This window comes from Peromyscus eremicus, chromosome 3 (assembly GCF_949786415.1).
Source record: "Peromyscus eremicus chromosome 3, PerEre_H2_v1, whole genome shotgun sequence".
Lineage (NCBI taxonomy): Eukaryota > Metazoa > Chordata > Mammalia > Rodentia > Cricetidae > Peromyscus > Peromyscus eremicus.
In genome coordinates, this window is record NC_081418.1 from 71468054 (window position 1) to 71491596 (window position 23543).

Consider the following 23543-nt stretch of genomic DNA (forward strand, 5'->3'; position numbering starts at 1 on the left):
AAGCCAGCACATAACCTGTGCCAGGAAACCAAAGCTGGGTGGAGGGGGTCTGTGGAGCTCACATACCATGTCTGTTCATGGTCTCTGGTGCCCCCAAAATGATGTGTACAATTCCTGGGGCCAAACTGGGATCCTATGGAATGGTCACTATGATATTGGATACAGAAATGTGAATCAGGGAGCAAGGAAATACTCTGCCCAAAGACAGGACCCCAGTGTGCCTGACTTCATGGATGGGATGTCAGGCCCTGTCTGGGGGGGCTGGGCGCACACAGCCAATAACTTGCCTTCACCCTGGCTTGCAGGAGGTGGGGGACAAAGAGTGGTATTCACTGGGGTTCTGAGTCTTCATCCAGAGCACAGAGAAGGTGGGGTTTATCTATATATCCCTCCTCTCTTTATCCCACGTCTTTGCACCTCCTGCTAACCAAGAAAAAGCTGGTTTCTGAATGTTCCCATTCTGAGGGTTTGGAGACTGGCTGTGCCCCAGAGCAGGCCAGAGGGTAAATTCTGGGGGAGGCTCTAGGCAGAGAGGCAGAGTGAGTAGAGGGAAGATGGAGGCCGTCAGGGATAGGGCCTGACTCCTAAGATTTATTCCCATGGAAGCCAGCTTAATCGCTTCCTCCATGTGCCCATTGCTTTATTTCAGTTAGTTATTTGAAGCTTTTTGGAACATCCTCCCTAGGCAAAATTCCAGCCACAAAACCTTTTTTTTTTTTTCCTACAGTAGCAGCCACAAGAGGTGACAGGAAGGAGGGTAAAATGATTTCCCTCAGCTGCACCCGCCTCAGGGAGCAGGGAATGTTATTTACACCTGGCTCTTAATGGTTCATTAAAGCAGGGCCTTTAGCACCTCTGTTCACAAGCCTGGTAGTGAGACCTGCCCTCCCCACAGAAGGGAGTGAATTGCAGTCTCTCTCTGCTTTCTCATTCCTGGAAGCTCAGTGACAATAGTGTTGGATAGGCCTTCCAGAAGTGCTGGCTTTGTGGGAGGAGCTTTGTGGGAGGAGCCCTGGCCAATGCCTCCCCTTCCTCCTCGGGAACTGACCTGGAGGTGGAGTTAGAGCTTCCAGAGCTTGCTAGGTCCTAGCGTGGGGATGGATCCTCAGGCCTTCAGGTCCCTAGCAGGGCTCTCTCAGGGTTGGGGGTGGGGTGGGGAGAGAATGACCTGTGGGGACAGACCTTCCTTCAGCCTGGTTCACCACTGCATTTGTATTCATATTCATGTTCTCTCTCTCTCTCTCTCTCTCTCTCTCTCTCTCTCTCTCTCTCTCTCTCTCTCTCCCCAGTCTGGATGACAGAAACCATAGGTAAGACGACCCTTGGGAGGACAGACAGAGTTCCATCTGCCTAGCGGGAGCCCAACCTTAGCAGATTCAATGCCCCTGGGTGCTGGAATGATGGTCAGGTGGGGTAGCATGCACGACAGGACCATCAGGGACCAGTTTCTTTCCTCCTCCCCACAATTTGGCCATCCTGGAGGCTAGGAGAGATGGAAGGCACAATGGTTGGCTTCAAGGCCTTTCCAAGCTGGGTCAGGAGTTTGAGTCACCAATGGAGGGGTTGGAAACCAAGCCCATCTGTGTGCGTGGTTCATGCATCTTCCTACATGTGGCCTGGTCCTGTTTGTGAGTTCATGTAGATACTGTCATTCCAGCAGCAGAGAGGTGGGAATGTACCTAATAAGCAAGAGAACAGAAGATAATTAGAGGCAGATTATGCAGGGGGACAGGGAAGAGGTCAGGGCAAACCTTCCTGAAGGAGGTGGTACTTCAGCTTAGAAATGGATTTTGAAAAGTTGAGAGGAAATGGGGTTAACTTCTAGGTCGTCTTCACACAAATATGAGTATAAAGGTTATGCAGCTGGGAGAAAACTGCAGATAAACTTTTTGGGTTTGGGGAGGTCCCTTTGGTGAGAAACAGACTTGGAACAGCAGTGGGAGATGAACTTCAAGAAAGAAACCCCAAGCTCTCTGGTGGGGACCAAGCCATGGACCACTCTGAGCTTCCTAGCCACGCAGCCGCCACCCTTGTGAGATGGGTGTTGCCAGAGGCCGTGTACCACAGGGATGTGCATCTGCTGAGTGAGAGACAGCCTCTAGATCCCAACCCCACTCGCTGCAGACTGACCACCCTCAGCCTTGGGTAATGGGGCCAGTTGATAAATGCAGTATTCTGACCCGTGTTTGTGTTTTTGCAGGGGACTCTGGTTTTGCCGATAGTAATTCCTTGGAAATCACAGGTGAGGGAGGAGCTGGAGGCACTTTGGGCTGGTGAGGGTGGAGGGCAGCTGCTGTGGGAGCCCTGACCTGCTTTGTAGCTAGACTTTATCCTCTGTGTGGTCTTGAGCATGTGGCTTCTCTGAGAAAGCTGTGTGTTGTCTCCTTGGAAGATACCACTTAGGTCCCCAGAGAGAAAATGGTACATCCATCATGCAGATAATCATGTGCCGTGGGGGAGCTATGGGTGTCTTGAAGCCCCTTGGTGTATTGTGAGTGTGGAGCCTCTGGATTACAAGGTCTTTGGTGGCTTTGAACCTCTCAGAGAGGTTCTCAGACTTCAGCTTTGCACTCCAGTCACCTGGATGGGGTCAAGCCATGTGCCACTCAGCATCACAGCCACGCAGCCGCAACCCTTGTGAGACTGGAGCTGCAAGAGGCTGTGTGCCAGAGAGATGTATGGTGGCCGAGTGAGATGCAGCCTACCTGTCCCCTTCCGGCCCTCTGCAGACTTGATGAGGTGCAGATTCTGGGGTGTCACCCCAGTCTCTGATGTAACCAGCTGAAGCAGGGCCAGATGCATGGCCAGCCAGTCTCCAGGTGATAAGGTGGGGCCCTATCGGGGAGCGTGCTACGCTCCTACGGTGTTGCCCGAGCAAAACAACCCAGTGAAAGAGATGCTGTCACTGTGAGGTTTTGAAAATCTGGAGAGCACTCCATCTTCCAGAGATTTCTATCAGAACAATATTCACAGAACAATTTTGAGAAGAAAAAGGTTTATGTTTTTCTGAGCCTACATCGTGTTATTAAAATAAAGAGGGAAAATAAAAGACAGGAAATGGCTTTTCCCTCTAGGAAGCTTTTTTTTTTTTTAAATTGATTTTCACATCCCTGTGCACCCTTTGTCCCTTTCCTCTTCCTACCTCTGTGAGATAGGCAAGGCAGAGTTAACCAAAGCCCAGAGAGGGCGGTGGCGTGGCCATCCGGCTCCCAAGGGAGACGCGGGGAGGCAGTCAGATTTTCTCACCTGTTCAGGAGCCTTTGCAAGGAGGTTGCCAGCAGCAGCCTGAGACACGTTTTTTTCTGAAGAGGAGACAGTCTGGTGGCATCCCTAAGAGTGAAGTCCGTGGCCTGGTGGACTCCCTTGGCTTGTGTCACAGGCGTCAGAGCAGCTGTGGAGACACTCCCATTCTGAGCAGATTGTTCTTCTGGGCAGAGTCCCTGCTCTGCCACTCCTCCTGGCCCCATTCCTCCAAGTCCTAGGGAGGGTATGTCTAACTCTCTGGGCAGAAGGCAATTGGCCTTACACCTTCTAAGTCTACCAGCAAGAACAGGATGCTGGTTAGGAAAGTGTGGGGTCTTTCCCCCTGCCCTCTGCACTGACCCACCACCTCCTCATTGGCTCCTCAGAGGCCACCTTGATCACAGTGGATGGGATCCTTCCCAGCAGTGTATACTCCAGACTCCTTCCCCACAGTGCTCTCTTACCACCCACAAGTCACTGGTCTCTGAAACCCATGGACCGACTGTATCAGAGACCGCAGGATGAGGCCCCGGAATCTGTGCTCTACCAAGCCCACAAAGTGAGCAGGGGCATACAACTGAAGTTTGAAAACCTCTGTTCTGTCTCTAGGGATTTAAACCACCCCAGATCCCGGTCCTTTCAATGTTTCCTAAAAGATGGGTAAACTCTTGGGCTGCCAGCTAGGGACAAGTGTCTGGTGCTAGCTAGAGGAAAAGGCCTACTTGCCTTGTGCTTCCCTGGACTTTAGTGTCTCTCGCAGGCTCAGAATGACATGATATCATCCAAGGCTGAAGCCACCCACTCACATGAGAAATAGCCTACACGCTGCTTTGCAGGTAGCAAATGCCTTTTTCAGCAGCCGTGACTGCTCTGTCCCTCTAGCATCCCACACAATGGCCTTAGGGTCGATCCAAAGAGAATGAATGCACACTGATGACAGGAGACAGACTACAAGACTCTAAAAGGCAAAAACAAAGCAGTGAAACAGCAATGGCAAAGGCCCACCGAGCCCTGTAAGGGTGGAAGTAATTGAGAGTATGCCTGGGCTTGCTAAGTAGCGGTAAAGCCAGGTGCCCATTGGTGGGAGATGTTCCAGCTGCTGGGAGGCCCAGAGCTCGGAGCTCAAGTGTGCCCAGTCCTCACCCCACAGTCACGCAGGGAGGTCTTGGACACACTGGATGCCTTGTTAGGGTCCCTGCGGTTGGGGATGAGGTTGAGGGTGGGTTTGGAAGCAGCATTTGTGACCAGTCTCTAGGTGGTTCTGCACATTGACCTTTTGAGAAGTGCTGATCTCAGGCCCCGGGGGGGGGGGCAGGCTCCAGATCCTCTTCCAGTGAGTGTTTGGGAATATTTCAGGAGAGATACAGGCATTCTGGATTCTTGGTTCAGGGATCAGGTTGCTCATTCACTCATCCCTCCCTTCACCCTGGGCCTCTGTCATTAGTGAAGGTCTTCAGCAATCACTCGACCTTGTACCTTCTAGCTTGAGCCTCCAGTTGAACATGAGGGTTTTCAGGAATTCCCAGTATGAAATCATTTCCAGGGTCACTTAAAGCCATTCGCCTACCTTGCTTAGTTTTCTGTTCTCTGCAGACATGGGGGTCGTGGGCCGGAACTGCACGGAGGATGGCTGGTCAGAGCCCTTCCCCCACTACTTCGATGCTTGTGGGTTTGATGACTATGAGCCCGAGTCTGGGGATCAGGTAAGTCACAGGGTGGGTTAGTTCTGAGGAGCTCAGGGCTCTGGGTCGCACTCGAGAGCACCTGCTGTATACTGAGCCTGAAGCATGGAGGGTAGGATGTTCATTCACCCTGCTGGGGCTCTGTCCCACCAGAAGTCCCCTCAACCCTGGCTACTTTTTCAGGACACTGCCTTCCGCGTGTAGCCCAGCAATTGAGGGGTTAATGCTGGGCCCAGCAGGGAGTCTCTTCCACCCCTCTTCAGGCAGCTAAGGCTGCTTTCTGTTCTTACTGACCAGGACCCTGGTCTTCAATACATTCTGAACAGGTTTAGAGTAAGGACCCATTTCAGAGAGGAGCAGGTGTCCAGCCAGGAGTGGAGTGATGGCAGAGAGTGGGGAGAGGTTGGCCCCACAGGAGGGCAGGCCCTGGCCCAGGGACACTGGGTGTGGGTCCTAGGGGGGCAGTGGCTGGTTCCAAGTGGAACGTGTCCTGTGCCCTGCTCCAGGATTATTACTACCTGTCGGTGAAGGCCCTCTACACCGTTGGCTACAGCACGTCCCTCGTCACCCTCACCACTGCCATGGTCATCCTGTGCCGCTTCCGGTGAGAGCCTGGTGGTGTTACGACCACCACTGTCCATCCTGTTCAAAGTGCTTACCTCCCATCGTTCCTGGAATGCCGGTTGGACGGCAGGCCCTGTCCCTAGCAGCACAGCAGATGGGAAGGTGGCCTGAGAGAGCAGCTCATGTTTCCAGAACCTCACAGTTGGACAGGATCCCTTCTGGGAATCTCCCTTGCTTGCTTTAATCTCCTTGGTCTGGGTGGAGAGGCTGTAGGGGGGAGATGTGTGGCCAGCAGATGACCAGATGACCAGGGCAGGGAAGGCAGAGGATTATCGAGATGGGAGAAGAGGGTGGTCTGGGAGAGGGACCCCATTAAGACAAGCCATGAGGAGGCCCAGAACAGCCCCCCCACCAGGATGTGAAATGCTATGCAGTTTATGGCCTCCCCATCCCGGTTCACGCAGGAAACTGCACTGCACTCGCAACTTCATCCACATGAACCTGTTCGTGTCCTTCATGCTGAGGGCCATCTCCGTCTTCATCAAAGACTGGATTCTGTATGCCGAGCAGGACAGCAGTCACTGCTTCATCTCCACTGTAAGTGAGCCAAGCAGCCCAGCCACCCCGGGACTCTGCCCTGCTAGCACCCTACAGGGAAGGTGTCCTGCAGGTGAAGGCCTTGTCTCGGGTCATGTGGAAGTTCACGAGTTATGGAGTGGTTACTGTAGCCAGTGTATGACTTCACTCCCAGCCAAAACACAGTCAGGCCTGTGTATTTGTACACTGTGTACAGGTTTATTACTGTGACTGGTGTAATAAAACGCTGAACAGCCAATAGCTATTCAGGAGGTATTGGCGGGATTTCTGGGGAGAGAAAGAAAGAGGAGGAGGAATCAAGGCACAGAGGAGATACCAAGGAAACATGGAGAGAGAAGTCCATACAAAATGAAAGAAAGATTAAAAAGACATATGGTAAAACATAGATTAATAAAAGCAGGTTAATTTAAATTATAAGAGCTAGTGGGACAAGCGTAAGCTAAGGCCGAGCTTTCATAATTAATAATAAGTCTCTGAGTTGTTATTTGTGAGCTGGCGGCCCAAAGAAAAATCCAGCTACACAGGCCCTCAGCCTGGACCCTGGCCCAGGAAGGCCACATGAGAATGAGGCTCAGGCAGGGCTTGCCCAGTCCTTTGCTATATAACCAGTCCTGTGGAAATCCATGTGCCAGCTGTCCAGGGTCTTCCAGATGCCTTCCCAAGCACAGATGTGTGAAGGAGGTATATGCAGAGAGCTGGCTATATGATAGTATGGGCTAAGAACAGACTAGGCTTGGGGGCTTCACTGGGAGGGCATGTATTGAGGATCTGTTTGAGAAGAGATTTCCCAGGGCCAAGGTGCGTGTCTCTACTTGTGATGTGTCCAGATCCTCGATTTGTAAGCAGTCTCCTGTGGGGACTGCTGGTTGCTTCTCTTCCTGCTTACCTGACCTGCAGTGCTGGGTAAGGGGCGAGAGGGTGGGAAAGGGGAGCTTGGAGCTTTATCCTGTTATCACTGGTCCTTGTACAGCAGCATTTTCCTGGCTGGGCAGGTTATCCTGAGTCCTAGGATGCTGTGTATTCTGCCTCCTCCATCCAGGAATGCCCATAATCTTAGGTCCTTGGGATACCTGAGGCTGAGTGTGCCAGTGCTGACAGGCCTCCGGATTTCCCCTTGCTCTGTGGAGCTGGGTTTCAGGATTTACCTGGGGGCAGGGCAGAGAGCTCAGCTTTCCTCTGGCTGTCCCTGTAGGTGGAATGCAAAGCTGTCATGGTTTTCTTCCACTACTGCGTGGTGTCCAACTACTTCTGGCTGTTCATTGAAGGCCTGTACCTCTTTACATTGCTGGTGGAGACCTTCTTCCCTGAGAGGAGATACTTCTACTGGTACACCATCATTGGCTGGGGTAGGTCACTGGCTGGGTCTGGGTGGCTCAGCCTCCTAGTCAGTTGTCTTTGGTCCCAGTTTTAGGAACCATTAGGTAACAGCCCTCGCTAGGCTGTGGGCTACTTGCTAATTCTTAGAACCATTTTGTCTTTTACTTCCTTCCGGTGGGACCCCATTTGTTAAGGGAGCGCTATACCTAGGAATCATCTTAGGAGACCAGATGGCCTGAAGCTAGGGGAAATGGAAAGTATGAGAAGAAGCTAGAGATGAGGGACAATAGGACCCCTAGGAATTTTCCCCCTCCGCTGAGGCTAAGACTATCCCGGGCAAGTTGGATTTCCTTTTCTTGTTCTCCAGGGACGCCTACTGTGTGTGTGACCGTGTGGGCTGTGCTGAGGCTGTACTTTGATGATGCAGGGTGAGTACAGCTGAGAGTATAGAGTACATTTTCAGGCACCTGGCTTCCCATGAACTCCCCAACATGTTATTCTGAACAAACCCAGCCCTGGGCAGCACCTGAGTCCTCACCCCATGTGATCAGTCCTCTCTAAGCCCCAAACCAAAGCCTGGTCCCAAGCTCTTCCTCAGTCTTCACCTCTGTGGTTAGCCTTGTCTTTAGTGACAGTCCAGCAAGAGAATGGGTCCATTTCTGAGTCCTTCTGATTTGGGGCAACTCTGAGCATCTGGTATCCTTCGGAGAGAAGGAGGAAGAATGTCAGAGGTGAGGTTACTCTCCACTCCAAGGTTACCCTTATGATCCTGGAACTGAATGGGAGACACGTCCTTTCCAAGGATCCCACTGTGACCCTGATTCTTGGGCTCCAGTCTCTGCCATGACAGAGGAGCAGAGGGGAAAAAAAGCAAGCCTTGGGTGAGGGGTATTCTTCTAGCTAGCCCACCTCTACTTCCAGATTGCCTTGGTCAGGGGGTACAGGGGGAGAAAAGTGCAGACCCCCAGCTAGTCGTGTGATGTTCTGCAGGGTCTGTTATGATTTCTCCTCTTTGCCCGTCTGTCTTTTAGCTGCTGGGATATGAATGACAGCACGGCTCTGTGGTGGGTGATCAAAGGCCCCGTGGTTGGCTCTATAATGGTGAGTATCCTTGGAACAAAGAGGGAAGGGAGAGACAGACAAAGAGAATATAGGGAAGGGAAAGATAAGCTTTGTCACAGCTGTATTATATGCTGTAACACTGGTGTACACATTATTAAGTTATTCTAGTGTTATTCCATTTTTAATTATTGTGAAAGGTGCTACTAGGAATAATTTCATGCATGATTTTGAGCATGATTTGTAAGTTTTTCTTTCTAATGAATTTCTAGAGGTGGAATTGCTGGTCAAAAGGGTATACATTTAATACTTCAGATCCTTCACCATTTTGCAAAAATGCTTTAACAAATCACATTCCCTCTGGTGCCTTTGTTCCCCAGATACTCCCTATACCTGCAGTACCAGTCATTTGATGGTTCAGAGTCCTGTGGAGGGTGACACTGTCTTCGGGATGGAGCGTCTGTTTCTCTGGGTTGTTAGTGGGTTCAGGCACGCACTTCTGAACAGCTTTTTTGGTGGCATGTACTTATTTTGGACATTCCTGTGAACTTCTCTCGTTCAGTCCTCTGGCAGCTTGTCCTTCAGATCAGCTGAGGAGCAGTGACTTCTCTTTGCCACTTTATCATGTTCCCAGGCCAGCGTGACTTCCATGCACTGGGATCCTCGGGCTTCATCTTTATGATCCCAGCCTCACTTCTTATTTATGGAGGATTTCCATCAGCTTAAGCTATACAACCAATCTCCTCTTAATCGCTTCACAACACGGTTGTGGTTTAGATGTTCAATGTATCTTTAAGAAATGTATTTATTTTTTGTTTTTTTGAAAATGCTATCTATTTTTCTACGTTCATATTTTTGGTGGCTGCACATTTCCCAGTCTCCTTACAGATTCTTATATGCTGGAAAGTTATTTATCACAAACACCTATGCACTGTGGATTAGAGACCTTCACCTTTGTGCCACTCATGTGCCAGCCCAGGAGGGTGTGTCCGCTGCTATGACTCTGTATGTTTATCCACCGTATACATCAATTTCTCATTTGTTCAGTTGAACATTTCTCACACATTCAGTTAGTCAGGTAAACTTTTGAATATCCTCGTTAAGTTGTAAGAAAAGATCTGGTGGAGGTCTGCATTGAATTATGTACTGATATGAAGAAAAGTTGATTTTCTCCAAGAACACAGCAACATTCCCTGTCTGCCCAGTCTTTCTTGCTGTCATTTGCTTACTCTGAGGCATCCCCAGCATGGGCCTTGGTTGAGTCTAGAGATCTTTTCTTCATTGTTGTGTCTGGTGGTGGAGATCTGGTAGATCTTTCCTTCCTGTAGTATTGGGGCCATACAGGGAAGTGATCAGTTTTTGTGATTTCTTGGCTTTGTTACATTTTTGAATTCTCTTCTGAGTTTAATCCCTTTTATTTGCTTCACATGGGGTTTCTACATAGAAAATTATGCAACCTGTAAATGGAAACAGCTTTCCCCCATCTTTTCCAATATCTGTTCCTTTTATTCCTTGTTTTTATGGAGGACAATGTTTGCTCTAGTTATTGGCAATTGTCTTGCACGCAATTGGGCAAGGGTTTCTTCCTGGCTGGCTCTTCTGTGTGTTGTTATGAAGCTGAGCACGGGTATTGCATTTGATCACATGGGCTGAAGAGATCATGCCCTATGACAGAATAGTGTAATACACTAGTCCAATTTTTCTCTAGTTCTAGGGATGTATTTGTGTCTGGCTTTGAGCACAGGTGCTCATGTCTTTGGGATAAATCGCGAGGAATAAGATTCTGGGACAAAGAGTGTGTGCATTTACTATTCACATGGCTATGGACAAGGAGCAAGAGTGCTCACTTCCTGTGCTCACCATGTCTATGCTGGTTATTTGTCTATTACTAATTATTTGCCAGTCTCACAGGGATGATGGAGCTTGTTTTTTTTTTTTGTTGTTTGTTTGTTTGTTTTTTTTCATCTGTCGTCATAAAGAATAATAGCACATTTCTTTGCGTTCCTAGGATGAAATCTATGGTCATGATCTGCTTGCTCTTCTCAAGTACCACCAAATTCTGCTTGTTAATGTTGTCCTTCAAGATTTAGGATTGTTCTCCATGTATCTTATATGTCGGTGTGAGTTTATTTTCTGTTCCTGCCTGGCTTTTGTTTTGTTTTGCCTTTTGAAACAGGGTCTCACTATGTAACCACGCTCAGCTTTTTTTTTTTTTTTTGGAGGGAGTCTGTTCCCTTCCCTCGTGTGTGTGTGTGTGTGTGTGTGTGTGTGTGTGTGTGTGTGTGTGTGTAGGGGGGAGGTCAGAAGAGATCAATCTCTAGTGTCATTCTTCAGAATTCCCATTTGGATTTTTTCTGAAGGTTTCTCACTGGCTTGGACTGCAGTCCAGGATCTGCCTGTGTCTGTCTCTTCAGCCCTCAGATTACAAGCACATGCGGCCACACCTATCTTTATTTTTTTCCCCTTCACCTGAGTTCTAGGGATCACGCTTTATCTTTTATCCTCTTGCTTGTAAGATTTTATTGGCTGGGCTACCCCTCTCCTCCCCCCCCCCACCTTTTTTTGTAGTAGGATCTTAGAGATTTGCTCTGAAACAATTATGTATCAGGGAAACTGCATTTTCTTTACAAGTTCATGAAATTATCTGGGCCTAATGCTTTGTAACGCATATACTTTTGACTCCTTTTACATTCCCTTCTGAACGTATTGCTCTCCTCAGACCCTCCACCTCCTAGGGAGTTGTTCTTGCTCATTCTAGTTTCCTGGTTTGGGTCAACCTTCTCTCACGACTTGAAATCGTCTGTTTATCTCTGGTGTTGTCCTCGTTCTCACCCCTAGACATTTAATGGTACTTTCTCCTCAGCAATATTTGCTGAGTTAATTCGAGCATTAATTAGACAGCAGCAGAAGCAGAGACAAGCACGGCAGAGCAGGAGTGTGCTTTCTTGTGCTAATTGATCTGTGAAACAAAGAGAACAAGCAGGCTCCTTCCTGATCAAGGCTCCTATGGCTTCCAGTCTCTTTCTCACGACTCTTCACCTGCAGAGCATTCCCTCTGGTATACGTCGGCTTTAAGAAGATCACTCTCCTGCTTTTGGATGCTTGGTTGTTTTCAGAAGCGGTTGTTGTTTTGAAATAGAATCGTGTTGTTCTTTTCCTAAGGGCGACTTTGGCTCTGGCCCAGAGATGTCGCCGTGCGTGCCGGCTTCTTGTTGTGCCTCCTTTGCATTTATTTGCAGCTCTTCCTCCTCCTTTCTCAGCACACACGCAGCTTCCCACTGTGTTTGGAAAGCAGCTGTCCCTGATGGCACACGCTGCTGCTATTGCTGTTCCCAGGCAGTCCTCTAATTAGGAATGCCGCCGCCGCGGCTGCTTCTCCGTACTCCACGACTCTGGACTTGAACTTTCTCTCCCCATCCCCACCCCACCTCTATCTCTCTATCTCTGAGACAGGGGCTTGCTGTATCTCCCAGGCTGCCCTGGAATGCATGATCTTCCTGCTTTGGCCTTGCAAGTGCTGGGATTACAGGCCCACACCCCCACCGTCTGCTGAGCTTGGGGTCACTGTACAGTCACCTCCTCAGTTGTGCTGTTCCAACACCCTAGCCTTCTTTCCTCTTTCTCTTGCAGACAGTGCTCGCCTCTGGCTTACCCCCTGTGCTCTCTATTTCCAGGTTTTTGCATACAGTTCTTTTTCTTGTATCTTTTCCTTCATTCGAATGACTCCGTGGGAGGCTTAGAAATCTGCAAGGGAACTTGCCGGCCTGGGAGAGGGTCCTGTTGGGGACTACCAGGCTGGACAGAGATTCGAGTTTGCCTTTCCTTCCCTCCTCAGGTTAACTTTGTGCTTTTCATCGGCATCATCATCATCCTTGTGCAGAAGCTGCAGTCGCCAGACATGGGAGGCAATGAGTCCAGCATCTACTTGTAAGTATGTTATGTGGCTATGTGGATGCCACAGCCGTTTCCGACCACATGGCCTGCACTCGGGGTCACAGGCAGGACAAAGCTTGAACTTTGCTGGCAGGTTGACCTAGCATGGGCGTTTGCAAGATTCCTTCCTCATTAAAGTGCCTGTGAACTACAACTGCCCTCCCAGGCTTCAGCCAACCCAGAGTTCCTCAGCGACATGGGCACTGCATGGAAAAGGGAGAGAGAGAGAGAGAGAGAGAAAGAGACTGACAGAGCCTCTGTGGTGGCAGGAAAATCAGTGGAGAACTCCAGAGTCCCTGGGGGAGCTAGGGTCTTGGTTGTTTAGAAGTTGGCTTTCCTTTGGGGATGCTGGTTCTGTGGGAAGATGAGCCCATTGGAGGCATGGCTGTGACAGGCCACACCCCCTCATCCACTATGCAGAAGCTGCTAAGTGCCTGGCAGTCAGCAGGGGGACCTTCTCCTGGGTCACACTCTGCATGGGGATTCTCCTTCCTCCTCCTTCCCTCAGAATAGCTCTGTCCACCTCTGTGTCTGTCTGACCTTCTGCCTCGGCCCCCTTTGTCCTCAGCAGAGGAGCATCAGCTCTGTGATTGCCACTGAGTGCAAGGCTTTTGCTACGCTTACAGACATTCGAGTTCCGAGAAGTAGTTTTGCAGTCACTGATTGCCCTAAAAACACATGACCACCTCAATCCCAGCCCCTTCCCATTCTGAAATCGGACAGAGCTCCTGGTGACTCCCCCTTTGGGCTCAGAAATGGAGTGTGGGGTGTGAAGATACTTCTAATGCTAAAGAGAAAGGTCACGGGCTCAGTGAGGCTGATTGGAAGGGCATAGTAACGGCCCAGGATAGGTGAGGGCAGCCATGGGACTCTCGCAGCGTCACTGGGGTCTTTGTGACAAACCCAGCCTGAGGCTCACAACCTTGATGGCTTCTCTGAGAAGAATGAGGGGGGAGTAGAGAGAGTGAAACAGAGGGTTCTACCAGCCGTTCTCCTAGAGAGGAAAGGAATGCTGCAAAGAGACTGAGTTCCAGACCTGCTTCAAGGCTCCTGCAGGGGAGATGGAGACCACTCCTTTCCCCGTGTCACTGGTTAGCACAGGGTCTTCATTATATACGAGGTATTCTCTGCCTCTGCGATAATTACGTAACATTGAACATTGTGATCATTTTACTGTCCTCCCCATGCTTGTTTCATGTTTTTGCCATGTTTTATTTACTTATTTAAGCAACCCTTTACTTGCCTATCTTTTCATGTTTTGCCAGCTGTTTATTTATGTATTTATTTATTTGCTACTTTGTAACAGCCCTTCTTTGTCAGTATCTGTGATGCAATAGGAAGTTATTGATACAAGCCGTGACCTATCCGCAGGGCAGCAGCTCTGTGGCCTCTTGCCCTGCACTGGAGAGAGAACCTTGTCTCACAGAGTCACAAAACAGCCCCTTCTCCCCTCTGCCACCTTCCTGTCCAATGTAGGAAGCCAAAGTCGTGCCTCTATGCCCAGCCTCAGTTTCTCTTGCTTGCCTTGCGGACTGGCTCCCTTACTGACTGCCACCTCTTGTAATTGGAAAAGCTAATTTAGCCTCATTGTCTCCTGAGCACTGTCAACCTTGCTCAGTCTCCTCCCCTTCCTGGTAGGATCTGTGTCTTCTTCTGAGGCCTCTGGGCCATCTTCTTTGGGCTGAATGAGAAGATCCTTCCAGCTTCTCCTTACTTTGCCTATGCAGAGACACACACACAGGGGCTCAGGCTCAGTAAACAAGGATGCTCTGGGAACCCTGACCACATATTTGCCATATCAAATGCTCTGCCCCAGACAACAACAACTGCCCCTGGCCTGATGGGAAAGACCAGTGGGTCTTCCTAATGTATAGATAAGAACCACTTGTAATTAGCACATGGTTTATATTAATATTTGGATGCTAATCCAGAACTTTAAAGAAGCAGCTAGTTGGTTTACTTTCTTAGTGTAAAAACAGCACTTTACAGGCTTGGCTAGTGCTATTTGATAGAAAAACAAACGAACAAACAAACAAACAAACAACCCAAAGCTATGGTAGTCTCCAGTCGCAAAGATTAAAAACTCAATCTGTAAGGCTGACAAGGGATTAGCTTGATCCCGTTGAATTCAGCTATGTGTCTGAGTGTTCCCAGGGTCAAGGAGACATCACTGATCCTGTGACTAAGCTTCTGAGAGCTGCAGAGCATGTAAAAAGGCTTGCACGCAGTTGATGCTCACAGGCACAGCTGAGCAAGCTGGGCAAGCTATCCCTAACGAGAAGCCCCCTTTACAGCGAGGACACTAGTGTTCCATAACCTTTGGTGACTCCAACAGGAAAAGGAGCTAGGCTGTGGCCACAGTGCAGGCAGTGGGCACCAGAGCCGGCTTGTGCCATCCTCCATGATCTCAGGGAATCCACAGATTGTACTTGATAAGGCTAAGCCAGTGTGTAAAATAAAAGGCTTCCTGAATGAAGATCCCTGGTAGGCTCCGGACGTCCCCCTCCACCCTCCCATATAAAAGTACTCCATTCCCAGGACTTTAGAGAAGCTGGCTGTAAGGGGAGGTGCCTGCACTGGGGAGGAGGGAGAATCTGGGGTGGGCAGGGCGTGGTGGGAGATTCCAGGGCTGTGCCTGGGACCCTAGACGGGTGTATTTGCTGTAAAGCCCCTTCTGGTCTGCCCACAACAGCTCTCTGGTTTTTTCCTCTGTTTCCAGAACAAATTTAAGACTGAGAGTCCCCAAGAAAGCCCGAGAGGAACCCCTGCCTGTGCCCTCAGAGCAGCATTCACCCCCTTTCCTGTAGGTTGGTTCCAGCTGTGCAGATGCTAAGGGTTTGTCCACTGTCAACCGAGGTGCTCTTGGCTCAACCTTGAGGGACCTGCCGGATGTGGGGCTCTGCGGAGGGCAGGGGAGCCTGGGCCTGCATTAGGGTCAGCAGGGGCTCAGGTTAGGGTTGTGCAAGCATTCAGCCCTGGGCTTGGCAGGGTTGGCTTGTTTGGGCCTGAAACCTGAGTTTCTGCCAGGCACAACTCCCTGACTCTGGAGGGTGGAAGAGAAGAAGGTTTTCTGGAAGATGGAGACTGAGTAAGGAATGGCTCAGTCCAGCCATGATGTGGCCTGGCTTCATTCTTAGTGCCCATGACTGGCTCTGCTCTTGGAGGGGGGCATTGGAAGCTACCGCTTAGATCTGAGGTGGGGAGGGAAAACCTATTTGCGCACTCCCCCCCACATTCCCAAAGAGATTCCTCCACTACCTCCCAGGACAGGCTTTGTGTGGGCAGGCAGCCATTCATAATCAGGATGCTCAGCCAAGGGCTTGACATCCAGGTATGGCCTTCCAGTCCCTGCAGCCCATAACCCTCACCCTGTCAATGAGTATCTGCCCCCAGAGTTCTGTCAGGGGTGGTTTAGGGAAACTGTTACCCTGAGAAACCCAGGAAAAGAAAGCCACCCAATAAGTCAGTGGCCACAAAGCCTTGAGCCCAGGTGTGGATGCCCTCTGGGATCCTGGGCTTATTCTGCCTCTTTGTTGGAGGAGGAAGTGGTGATGAGCCACACTTTAGCAGGGCTGCTATTTCTGGGGAATGTTTCCTGGGGACTGGGCAGTGTTCTGAAGGTGCAGGTGAGCTTAGTGTCAGGACACCATCATGGTCTATAGACTGCCAAGGAAGCAGTAGTACATGGATTCCTAGGCTCAGAGGTGGAGACAACGGGAGTGCTCTCTGCACAGGGCATGGATATCTGTCTGTCTAGTATCCCATTGGATGTTTCCTGGGGCTTCAGTCCAGCCAGCCTCTCACACAAAAGGCACTGTAAAAACCTTGTGCCAGATCCCTGGGATAGACGTGAGAGCTGAGACCCTGGAATAGCCCTGATGCTCTTACAGATGAAGAGAAGCCATGTCAGAGCTGGACCTGGAAGCACCTACCCTGACTTGCAGAGGGGCCTCTGCACCAGCCACTGGCCAAATCCCCACAAGTCAATTCCCACTGACCACCAGAGGTCTTCTGATTCAGGGAAGCCCCCACCCACCCCAGCACACTCCTCTGAGTCTCCTGTGCTTCCGTGGACTCAGGGCGGCCCTCCAGGTTGGCCTGGGTGTATCTCTAGATGAAACCGTTCTCCACTCTTGCCTACTTATCCTGGGAGGCCTCCACCCTGCCTTTCTCACTCTCTGGGTCAGCTCTCCTGTCACTGCAGGGCCTGTTGATTTTCAGTGAGTCTGTTTGCAGGCCACTACAGGCCAGGGGCAGGGATTTGGGAGAGGGCCTCTTCCCCGCTTTCTCGGGATAGTCTCCCCTGAGAGCCCTCTGGATGTCACCTTGCCCTTGTTGCTCCTGGATTTGGCCTTCCGCCCTCATCAGGGCCACCCATCCCAGTAAATGTGTCACTAAATCGTCCTTTGGCTATTTTCCAGATTTTTTTAAAAGGAGAATCAGGGGAGTCAATGTGTACTGTAAAGTGTTGCGGATCCCCAAAAGGGAGAAATATGGGACAGTGTTGGGGGAAAAAAGGAGAGGTCTTCAGGGAGAAAGGCTAAAGCTTAGAACTCAAGGCGTCAGAAACCGAGCAACAGCTGTGTGGGTGTGCAGTGTCTTAGACTGGCCCTGTCTGCTTCGGCCAGGGTTGAGGGATGTTAGCCGCTTGGTCTGGGCAAAGGAGAGGACCAGGAAAACAGCTGCTGTTCCTGTGGACCCAGAGATCCTTATTCTCCTCATTTGTATCACCCTCTCTTTCTCCATACACACACAATCCAGTCCCTTGTCATTTACCAAGTACACACAAGAACTTTCTCAGGAATACCTTGCAACAAGGCTTCTCCAGCACACCCCCATCCCCACCCCCAAGGTTGAAGTTGAAGTGCAGCTCCTGGGCTGGCACGTCAGTAGGCCAGAGTGGCACCATAGTCTGTTACTGATATGTAACAGTACCAGCGGCAGCCAGGTACTGTTCCTGCCACTGGCCTGGGGATCCCTTGAGTAGCAAAGCATCAAATAACACTTATAAAACAGGCCTACAGCACCTACCTCATAGGTGATGTAAAATAAAAGATGCCATTTATTGAATGAGTACCACAGGCCTGGAGAGGAACAGCCTGCTGGGCAGGCTGGCCTTTGCCTCATCTGGAAGTATGCAGTACATGTTCTTGCCTCAGCAGAGTAGCATGTCCCCAGACTCTAGCTGCCTTTAGACCCACTCCCAGCTGGAGTCCGAAAGCAGGTCTTTGTATGTTAAGGACCTAATTGTTCTGCACACCTGATTAATGCATTCACTCGCCACCAGGAGGTGCCCCAGAGCCCTCCACAGGGAGGTGACTTGTTATCTAAGGTGGCATGGACTCTTGATCTCTGGTAGGGACACTAGTGTCCCTGGCTTACACCAGCTCAAGCGTGAGCAGGACCAGAAAGCATCAGCAGAGACAGGGGTACCGCTCGATGCCTGTGACTGAGGGCAGCAGGGTGCACGGGCAGCCTGGCCTCGGTGCTGCCTCCTCAAGGCATCCCTTTCCTCAGGCTTTTGCCCTTCAGCCTCCTGTCCATATACCTGGATGGAGCAGTCTAGCTTAGTGCTGTCCTGAGGAGTTCCTCGAATGTCCTGTTTTTATATCCAGCGTGTTCACCACGAGCCATGTGACTATTAAATTTTGATACAGTGACTAGAATGCTGAGACAGAGTTTTCATTTGATTGGATTTTAATTAATTTTAATTTGAATACCATCTAGGGTAGTGGCTACCTTAGCAGGTAAATACAGGTCTAGACTAATGAACAGTCCGTTGTGCCTGGCCTGTCTCTACTCTCCTGTGTGTCCTTACACTGAGAGGAGGTGGGGGTGGGGGAAGAAGAGCTGGTCAGAACACCCATGGTAATCTTTGCTAACAAGTCCAGAACTCTATCTCCTCATGCCAGCCATGCATGAGGTACACAGCATGAGTCTCCAGCTGTTCGTCTTACTGGGTGACCTTGGCAAAGCCATGCTCTAAGCCTGGGGCTGATACGGAGATGGCCTCTGGCTCCCTGTCTGATTCCCAGCTTGGGCCTCATCTCCTGAACACACCTACCTTTTAATACTACTTGCCTACTAGTGGCCCGAGAGTGAGTGTGTGTGTGTGTGTGTGTGTGTGTGTGTGTGTGTGTGTGTGTGTGTGTGTGTAAGCTCTGTAACTATACAGATACACATATACTTATGGACATGCATTCCTTTGTCCAGAGCTGAGTGTGTTTTAGTCCTTAGCGTCCTCACTCTCCTCTGGGTGGCTTCCTTAGCTTGTCTCTAGTCCCCCATTCTCTGCCTTCCCTGTGCCCTGTGAACTAAGTCCTCCCGAGTCCCACTGCAGTTTCTTCATTGCCCAATGCCCCCAGCTGACAGAAGTGCTAATCTTGTCACACCCAGCAGCTGCGTGCAGAAATGCTACTGCAAGCCACAGCGGGCTCAGCAGCACTCTTGCAAGATGTCAGAACTATCCACCATTACTCTGTAAGTGTGTGTGGCCGTGGCTGTGGCCGGGTGTCCTGGAGAGGGTGGGGGATGCATGCTGCTGTTGCTGCCACCGCCTTGTGCTTGTGTCCTGTCAGGCTGGAGGAGTGTGGAGAGCCACCCCGAGCCTCCCAGCCTACCCTACTCCCGGCTGTTGCATGTTGACGTGTGTCTTGTGAGTTCTTTGCAGTCTCGTGGGTGGGGCTGGAGGGCATGTGGGTATTGGAGCTGCGGCATTGCAGGGACATCTTGACTTGGTGGCGACGACTGATGCCTGCCTCACTCCACAGTCGGCAGTTCGTGGCTGCTGACAGAAGTGTGTCCTTCCTCAGATCCTCACGTCTCTGGGCTTTAGTCTTGGCAGTGGCAGAACTGTAAAAGCACTCAGAGCTGGGATGAGTTCACTGTGTGCTGAGCACGTTGTGTGCTGCTTGGCTGAGTCCAGTCTCCACAAGGACCCTGTATGGTGGCTTCTCTCACTGTCTCTCCATTTGATAGACAAGGAAACTAGAGCATGACAAGGTGGAGTAAGTCACATGACTGGCAAGGCAAGGACTGGAACCTAGAGCATCCTAAGAATCACAGCCTAGGTCACAGAGTGGGAGGTGTGGCCTTCCTGGCAACCCACTGATAGTTTGGGTGGTTCTATTCAGGAGCTCTTCTTGAGATTGTAGGACTCTTCTTCCTATTGATAGTTCTTTGGGATAGGAGGACAGAGGTAGAGGCTGTGCCACTGGGTCTCTGAGTTAATCACAGTTCAAGGCTTATAGCTTGTCTGGGGATTCCCATTCCCAGACAGTCAGCTCAGACATCTACAAGTCCCCCACACTGGGTCCCTCTCATCTGTCACCACTGCCCTGTCTGCCAAGGGCCTGTGAGGTGTTCTGAGTCCCTACTTCAGAGCTGTGGGAGGGTGGATACTGTTCTTGGGCCATACCCTGGGAAACCCTCTACTCAGATCCATATCTGCCCTGTGGCTGGGAAGGGTCCGGCACCATTCCTCAAAGCCAGTTTCTCAGTTTTGTAGAATTGTACTGTGATCAGCGGTGAGGCTTAGCATCGTGGTTCTCTGCTGAAGTAAGAACCTGGAATGGGTCCACTGTACAGGGGAAGCTGGAGGAGGAAAGCAGGACCCTAGCCTGCTCAGGACCCAACAGGACCCCCAGCTCTGCCATGCATGTGCTTTTGTAAGCACATCTCCCAGCTCTTCCAACTTCCATTCTGTCTCCAGACACACCCTGCTGCTTCCTGGTGCCAGATCCTGGGCACCAAGAGGCAAGTGGGACCTGGTGCCCAGGAGACATTGGGTTTTAAGGACTCTAGCTCGTGTGGCTGAGCAGCCCTGCTGCTCTTCCACAGATCAGGCATTTCCGGTGTTGACCGCGTGCCTGAAGGTGCTTGCTGTGAGACCTGACAGATAAAAGAGGGGCCCTCTTCAGGTCACTACGGTGAAAACAGACTGGTAGGAATCCATGTGGGCTCACTGCAGGGACTCACTCAGGTCCCATTGGCCCTGCCCTAGTTTAGGGACCTTCAGTGACTATAGATTAAGCTGCCTTCGAGCAAGGGGGCACTGTGAGCCCCACAATTGTGGGCTTCCTCCTCACTGGGCTGAACCTTCTCCCAAAGATCTCCTCAAGCTTCTATTTCTCCCTCCTTCTTTCCCCTCCTCTCCCCGCTCCTCCTTCTAGTCTCCCTTCTCATAGAAGCTAGGACACCAAGGACCTTATTCAGAATCTAGGAATTTAGTTGGCTTTTCTAGAAAGCTGGAGTCCAACGTTCAGCGGAGTGCTTTTTTTTCCAGAAAGACTGGGAGAGGGAGAGGAGGGGCACATGGTAGAATTTATCCCAGTCAAATGGTCACCCTTATATTTACTGTCTACCTCTGAGGGCTAAGCTGTGACTGGATAGGGTGAGGCCGATGGTCCCGGGGGGTCTGGATACAGCTGAGGGGAAAACATCTGCAGAGGAGAGCTGGGCTCTTTGGGGAGGCTCCCAGGGGGCCAGTGTCCTGGGATGGGTAGAGATGGGGCCCACTCCGGGAAGCCCCTGTGAAAATTTACTCCCTCCAGAACAGTCCACGTGTGCCTGATGTCCTCACTGTGGACCTCGTCTGTCCCTGTACTAACAGGGCCCCACCCTACTCTTGGCTCTATCTCAAGAGCTAAGAGCAGGAGAGGATCCCAGGAGGTGTGGTGGGATCCGTCTTTAGGGCAGACCTCATCCTTTGACTCAGTTCTGGGGCAGGTAGAATTTGTGCTCAGCCAGCAGGTCTTTCCTTGAAACCCCCCCAAGTTCCTCTGTGGTCCATCTAGGACCCTCCCTCCTGGTTGTCAGCATGGCCCCCAATGTCCCTAGCTATCCCTAGACTCAGAAAAGCCCCATCTCCATGGGTCTTTGGGCAGCTGTTTTTGAGGTCACGCAGCTCCTTCTGAGCCAGGACAGGCATGCTTTGGCTCAAGACTTTGGAATCCTATCCTGATTTTACACGTTACTCAAGGGGGCCCCTATAAATGATACATGTTCACTGGCCCTGCAGGATACTAAGTGCCCAGCAGACTGGGGAAGCCTCCTTACAACATCCTAGGAACCCTGGCCTCTAGTTGGCTCCCTCATTCCCAAGCCCCTTGCACCAGGAAAGGATGCCAAGTGGGTCTGTGAACAGGGGCACTGAGGGCTAGCCAGGGCTGGTGACAGGCCCTCTGCCCTCCCTGCTCCCAAGCCCTGCAGTCTCCTGAGCAGATTTTTGCTTTCTTCTGACAGACGGCTGGCTCGCTCCACCTTGCTGCTCATCCCACTGTTTGGAATCCACTACACAGTATTCGCCTTCTCTCCAGAGAATGTCAGCAAGAGGGAACGACTTGTGTTTGAGCTTGGACTGGGTTCCTTCCAGGTAGGCAATGATGCATGCAGAGCACGTAGCTCCTTGGAAGCTAAGCCCTGACCTCTGACCTGCTGCCAGCTCTGTAACCCTATGAACCTTGACTTTAGTGTTTGTCTCTGACATGAGTGCTAGAGCATAAGTCCTCTATGGTCCTTTCTACTGCTCCTAAGATGCAGTAAAGCCTGGCTGTCACTGTGCCTGGGGGCCCTGACCCAGGTCCCCCTGAGTGACTTGAGTTGAAAGCGCTCCAGAAAGCCCAGGAGATAGGATGACTTTAAGACCCTTATGCTGTGTCCACATTCTAACTTCAGCCATGCATCCAGCCACATGAGGACTGGAGTTCTGTCTTATCCACCTTGAGTCCCTGGCATAGGGGACCGCAGTCTAGGGCCTGACACAGAGAACTGAATGGGCTGGAGGTACCTGGACAGACTCTTTAAATGAGTGGGTATTAGGACAAGAAGAGGAACAGAGCAAGTAGGTAGCTATAAGGAAGTGCATGTATCACAGCCCAGGAAGTGAATGAAGGCACTAATGGTGGTGGGTTGTAAGGGGGAGGGCATCTCTCCCTAAGCCACCCATTTAAACTGGCATTTGAGTTTGACGGTCAGAAAATGAATGCTCTGTGCAACTGACTTGAATTTTAATTCAAAGCCCCTTTCCCCGATTCACATTCTTACTCTGGAAAGGCTGGGAACATTGTAGAAAAAAATTCTGACCCTGGAATTACAACCCAACGCTCCCATCTTTACGTTTATTGGCATATTCCAGCCATCATTCTTCTGACATTTTCAAATGACAGCCCAGGGTACTGAGGTCTTACAGACCTGGTTTTCAGCATTCAGGAAAAGCTTGTTTTGTTTGGTGTAGAAGAGCTAAAATCATTCTCTGCCAAGCACTTACCACACATGGTTTGCTTTGCTGTGTACAGAAGCAGCTTGCCAAGGGAGGGCAGAGTAGGGGGTGGTGATGGATAAAGATCATATGTTCTGTTCTAAAGGAATCCTGCTCTCAGGAGCCTGAGGACTAGTAGCAGAGCCCAGAGAACATTCTGGCTTCCTCTAGAAAGGGCGAGTGGCTTCCCTAGGAAATGGGATGAAGATAGTCTTCAGTGATGGGAAGGATTTGGTCGAGTGAATGTGGGATCCAAGATGAGATGTCTGTCAGTGGGGGCTGGTCTATCGGCCATCTGGCTTCATGGGAGTGCCTGTCTTAGGGAGCAGGACGCATTCCATGTTACCGTAGAGTTTTACGCAGGTGTGCCCTGTCTAGATTGATGTTTTTCGTGTTTCTGGTGTCTTTTCCACTGCCACTCCTGTGTCCCAGGAGACCCCTTGCTGATGGGCTCACGGTGGTTTGCGTTCTCTTCCCAGGGCTTTGTGGTGGCCGTGCTCTACTGCTTCCTGAATGGGGAGGTAAGACACGGTCTTTGCACCTTTCTCGCAGTGCAGGTGGGGGTTGGTGGGGAGAAACTGGGAGCAGATTCTTCAGATGGGATCTTCCAGGTTCCCAGTACTGAAGATAGGTTGACATAGGTGCCAGTGTTACATGGTACCAACATCTCCTACCTGTTCCAGAATCACTCCAACTCTGCAACTAAGGTCAAAACTGAAGACAGAGTGGAGTGCAGTTGGTGATGGCATCATGTCTGCTGAGAGCACAATTCCAGGGCACATTCTTTCCAAAAGACATGCCTTAGTGAGCAAGAGTTAATACCTATAGGCCATCAGGCTATGATGGGCAGAGCTGCTGAGCCCCAGTAAGCCAGCCTGACCATCCCTGCT

General features: G+C 50.7%; 1 protein-coding gene across 2 annotated transcripts in view; it reads left to right on the forward strand.

Moving 5' to 3' along the window:
• The window catches only part of Adcyap1r1 (ADCYAP receptor type I), a 52463-nt gene that overhangs the window by 23371 nt on the left and 5549 nt on the right, over window positions 1-23543 (forward strand). Inside the window, exons 5-17 of one of the 2 annotated variants that reach the window (XM_059257882.1) lie at window positions 1290-1310; window positions 2201-2242; window positions 4837-4946; window positions 5432-5529; window positions 5954-6086; window positions 7279-7432; window positions 7771-7831; window positions 8435-8504; window positions 12298-12389; window positions 15115-15198; window positions 18792-18875; window positions 21639-21768; window positions 23133-23174. In XM_059257882.1, coding sequence (XP_059113865.1) covers window positions 1290-1310; window positions 2201-2242; window positions 4837-4946; window positions 5432-5529; window positions 5954-6086; window positions 7279-7432; window positions 7771-7831; window positions 8435-8504; window positions 12298-12389; window positions 15115-15198; window positions 18792-18875; window positions 21639-21768; window positions 23133-23174 — 1121 coding nt within the window. The remainder of the gene's footprint in view (window positions 1-1289; window positions 1311-2200; window positions 2243-4836; window positions 4947-5431; window positions 5530-5953; window positions 6087-7278; window positions 7433-7770; window positions 7832-8434; window positions 8505-12297; window positions 12390-15114; window positions 15199-18791; window positions 18876-21638; window positions 21769-23132; window positions 23175-23543) is intronic. The other variant, XM_059257881.1, reaches the window with a different exon arrangement.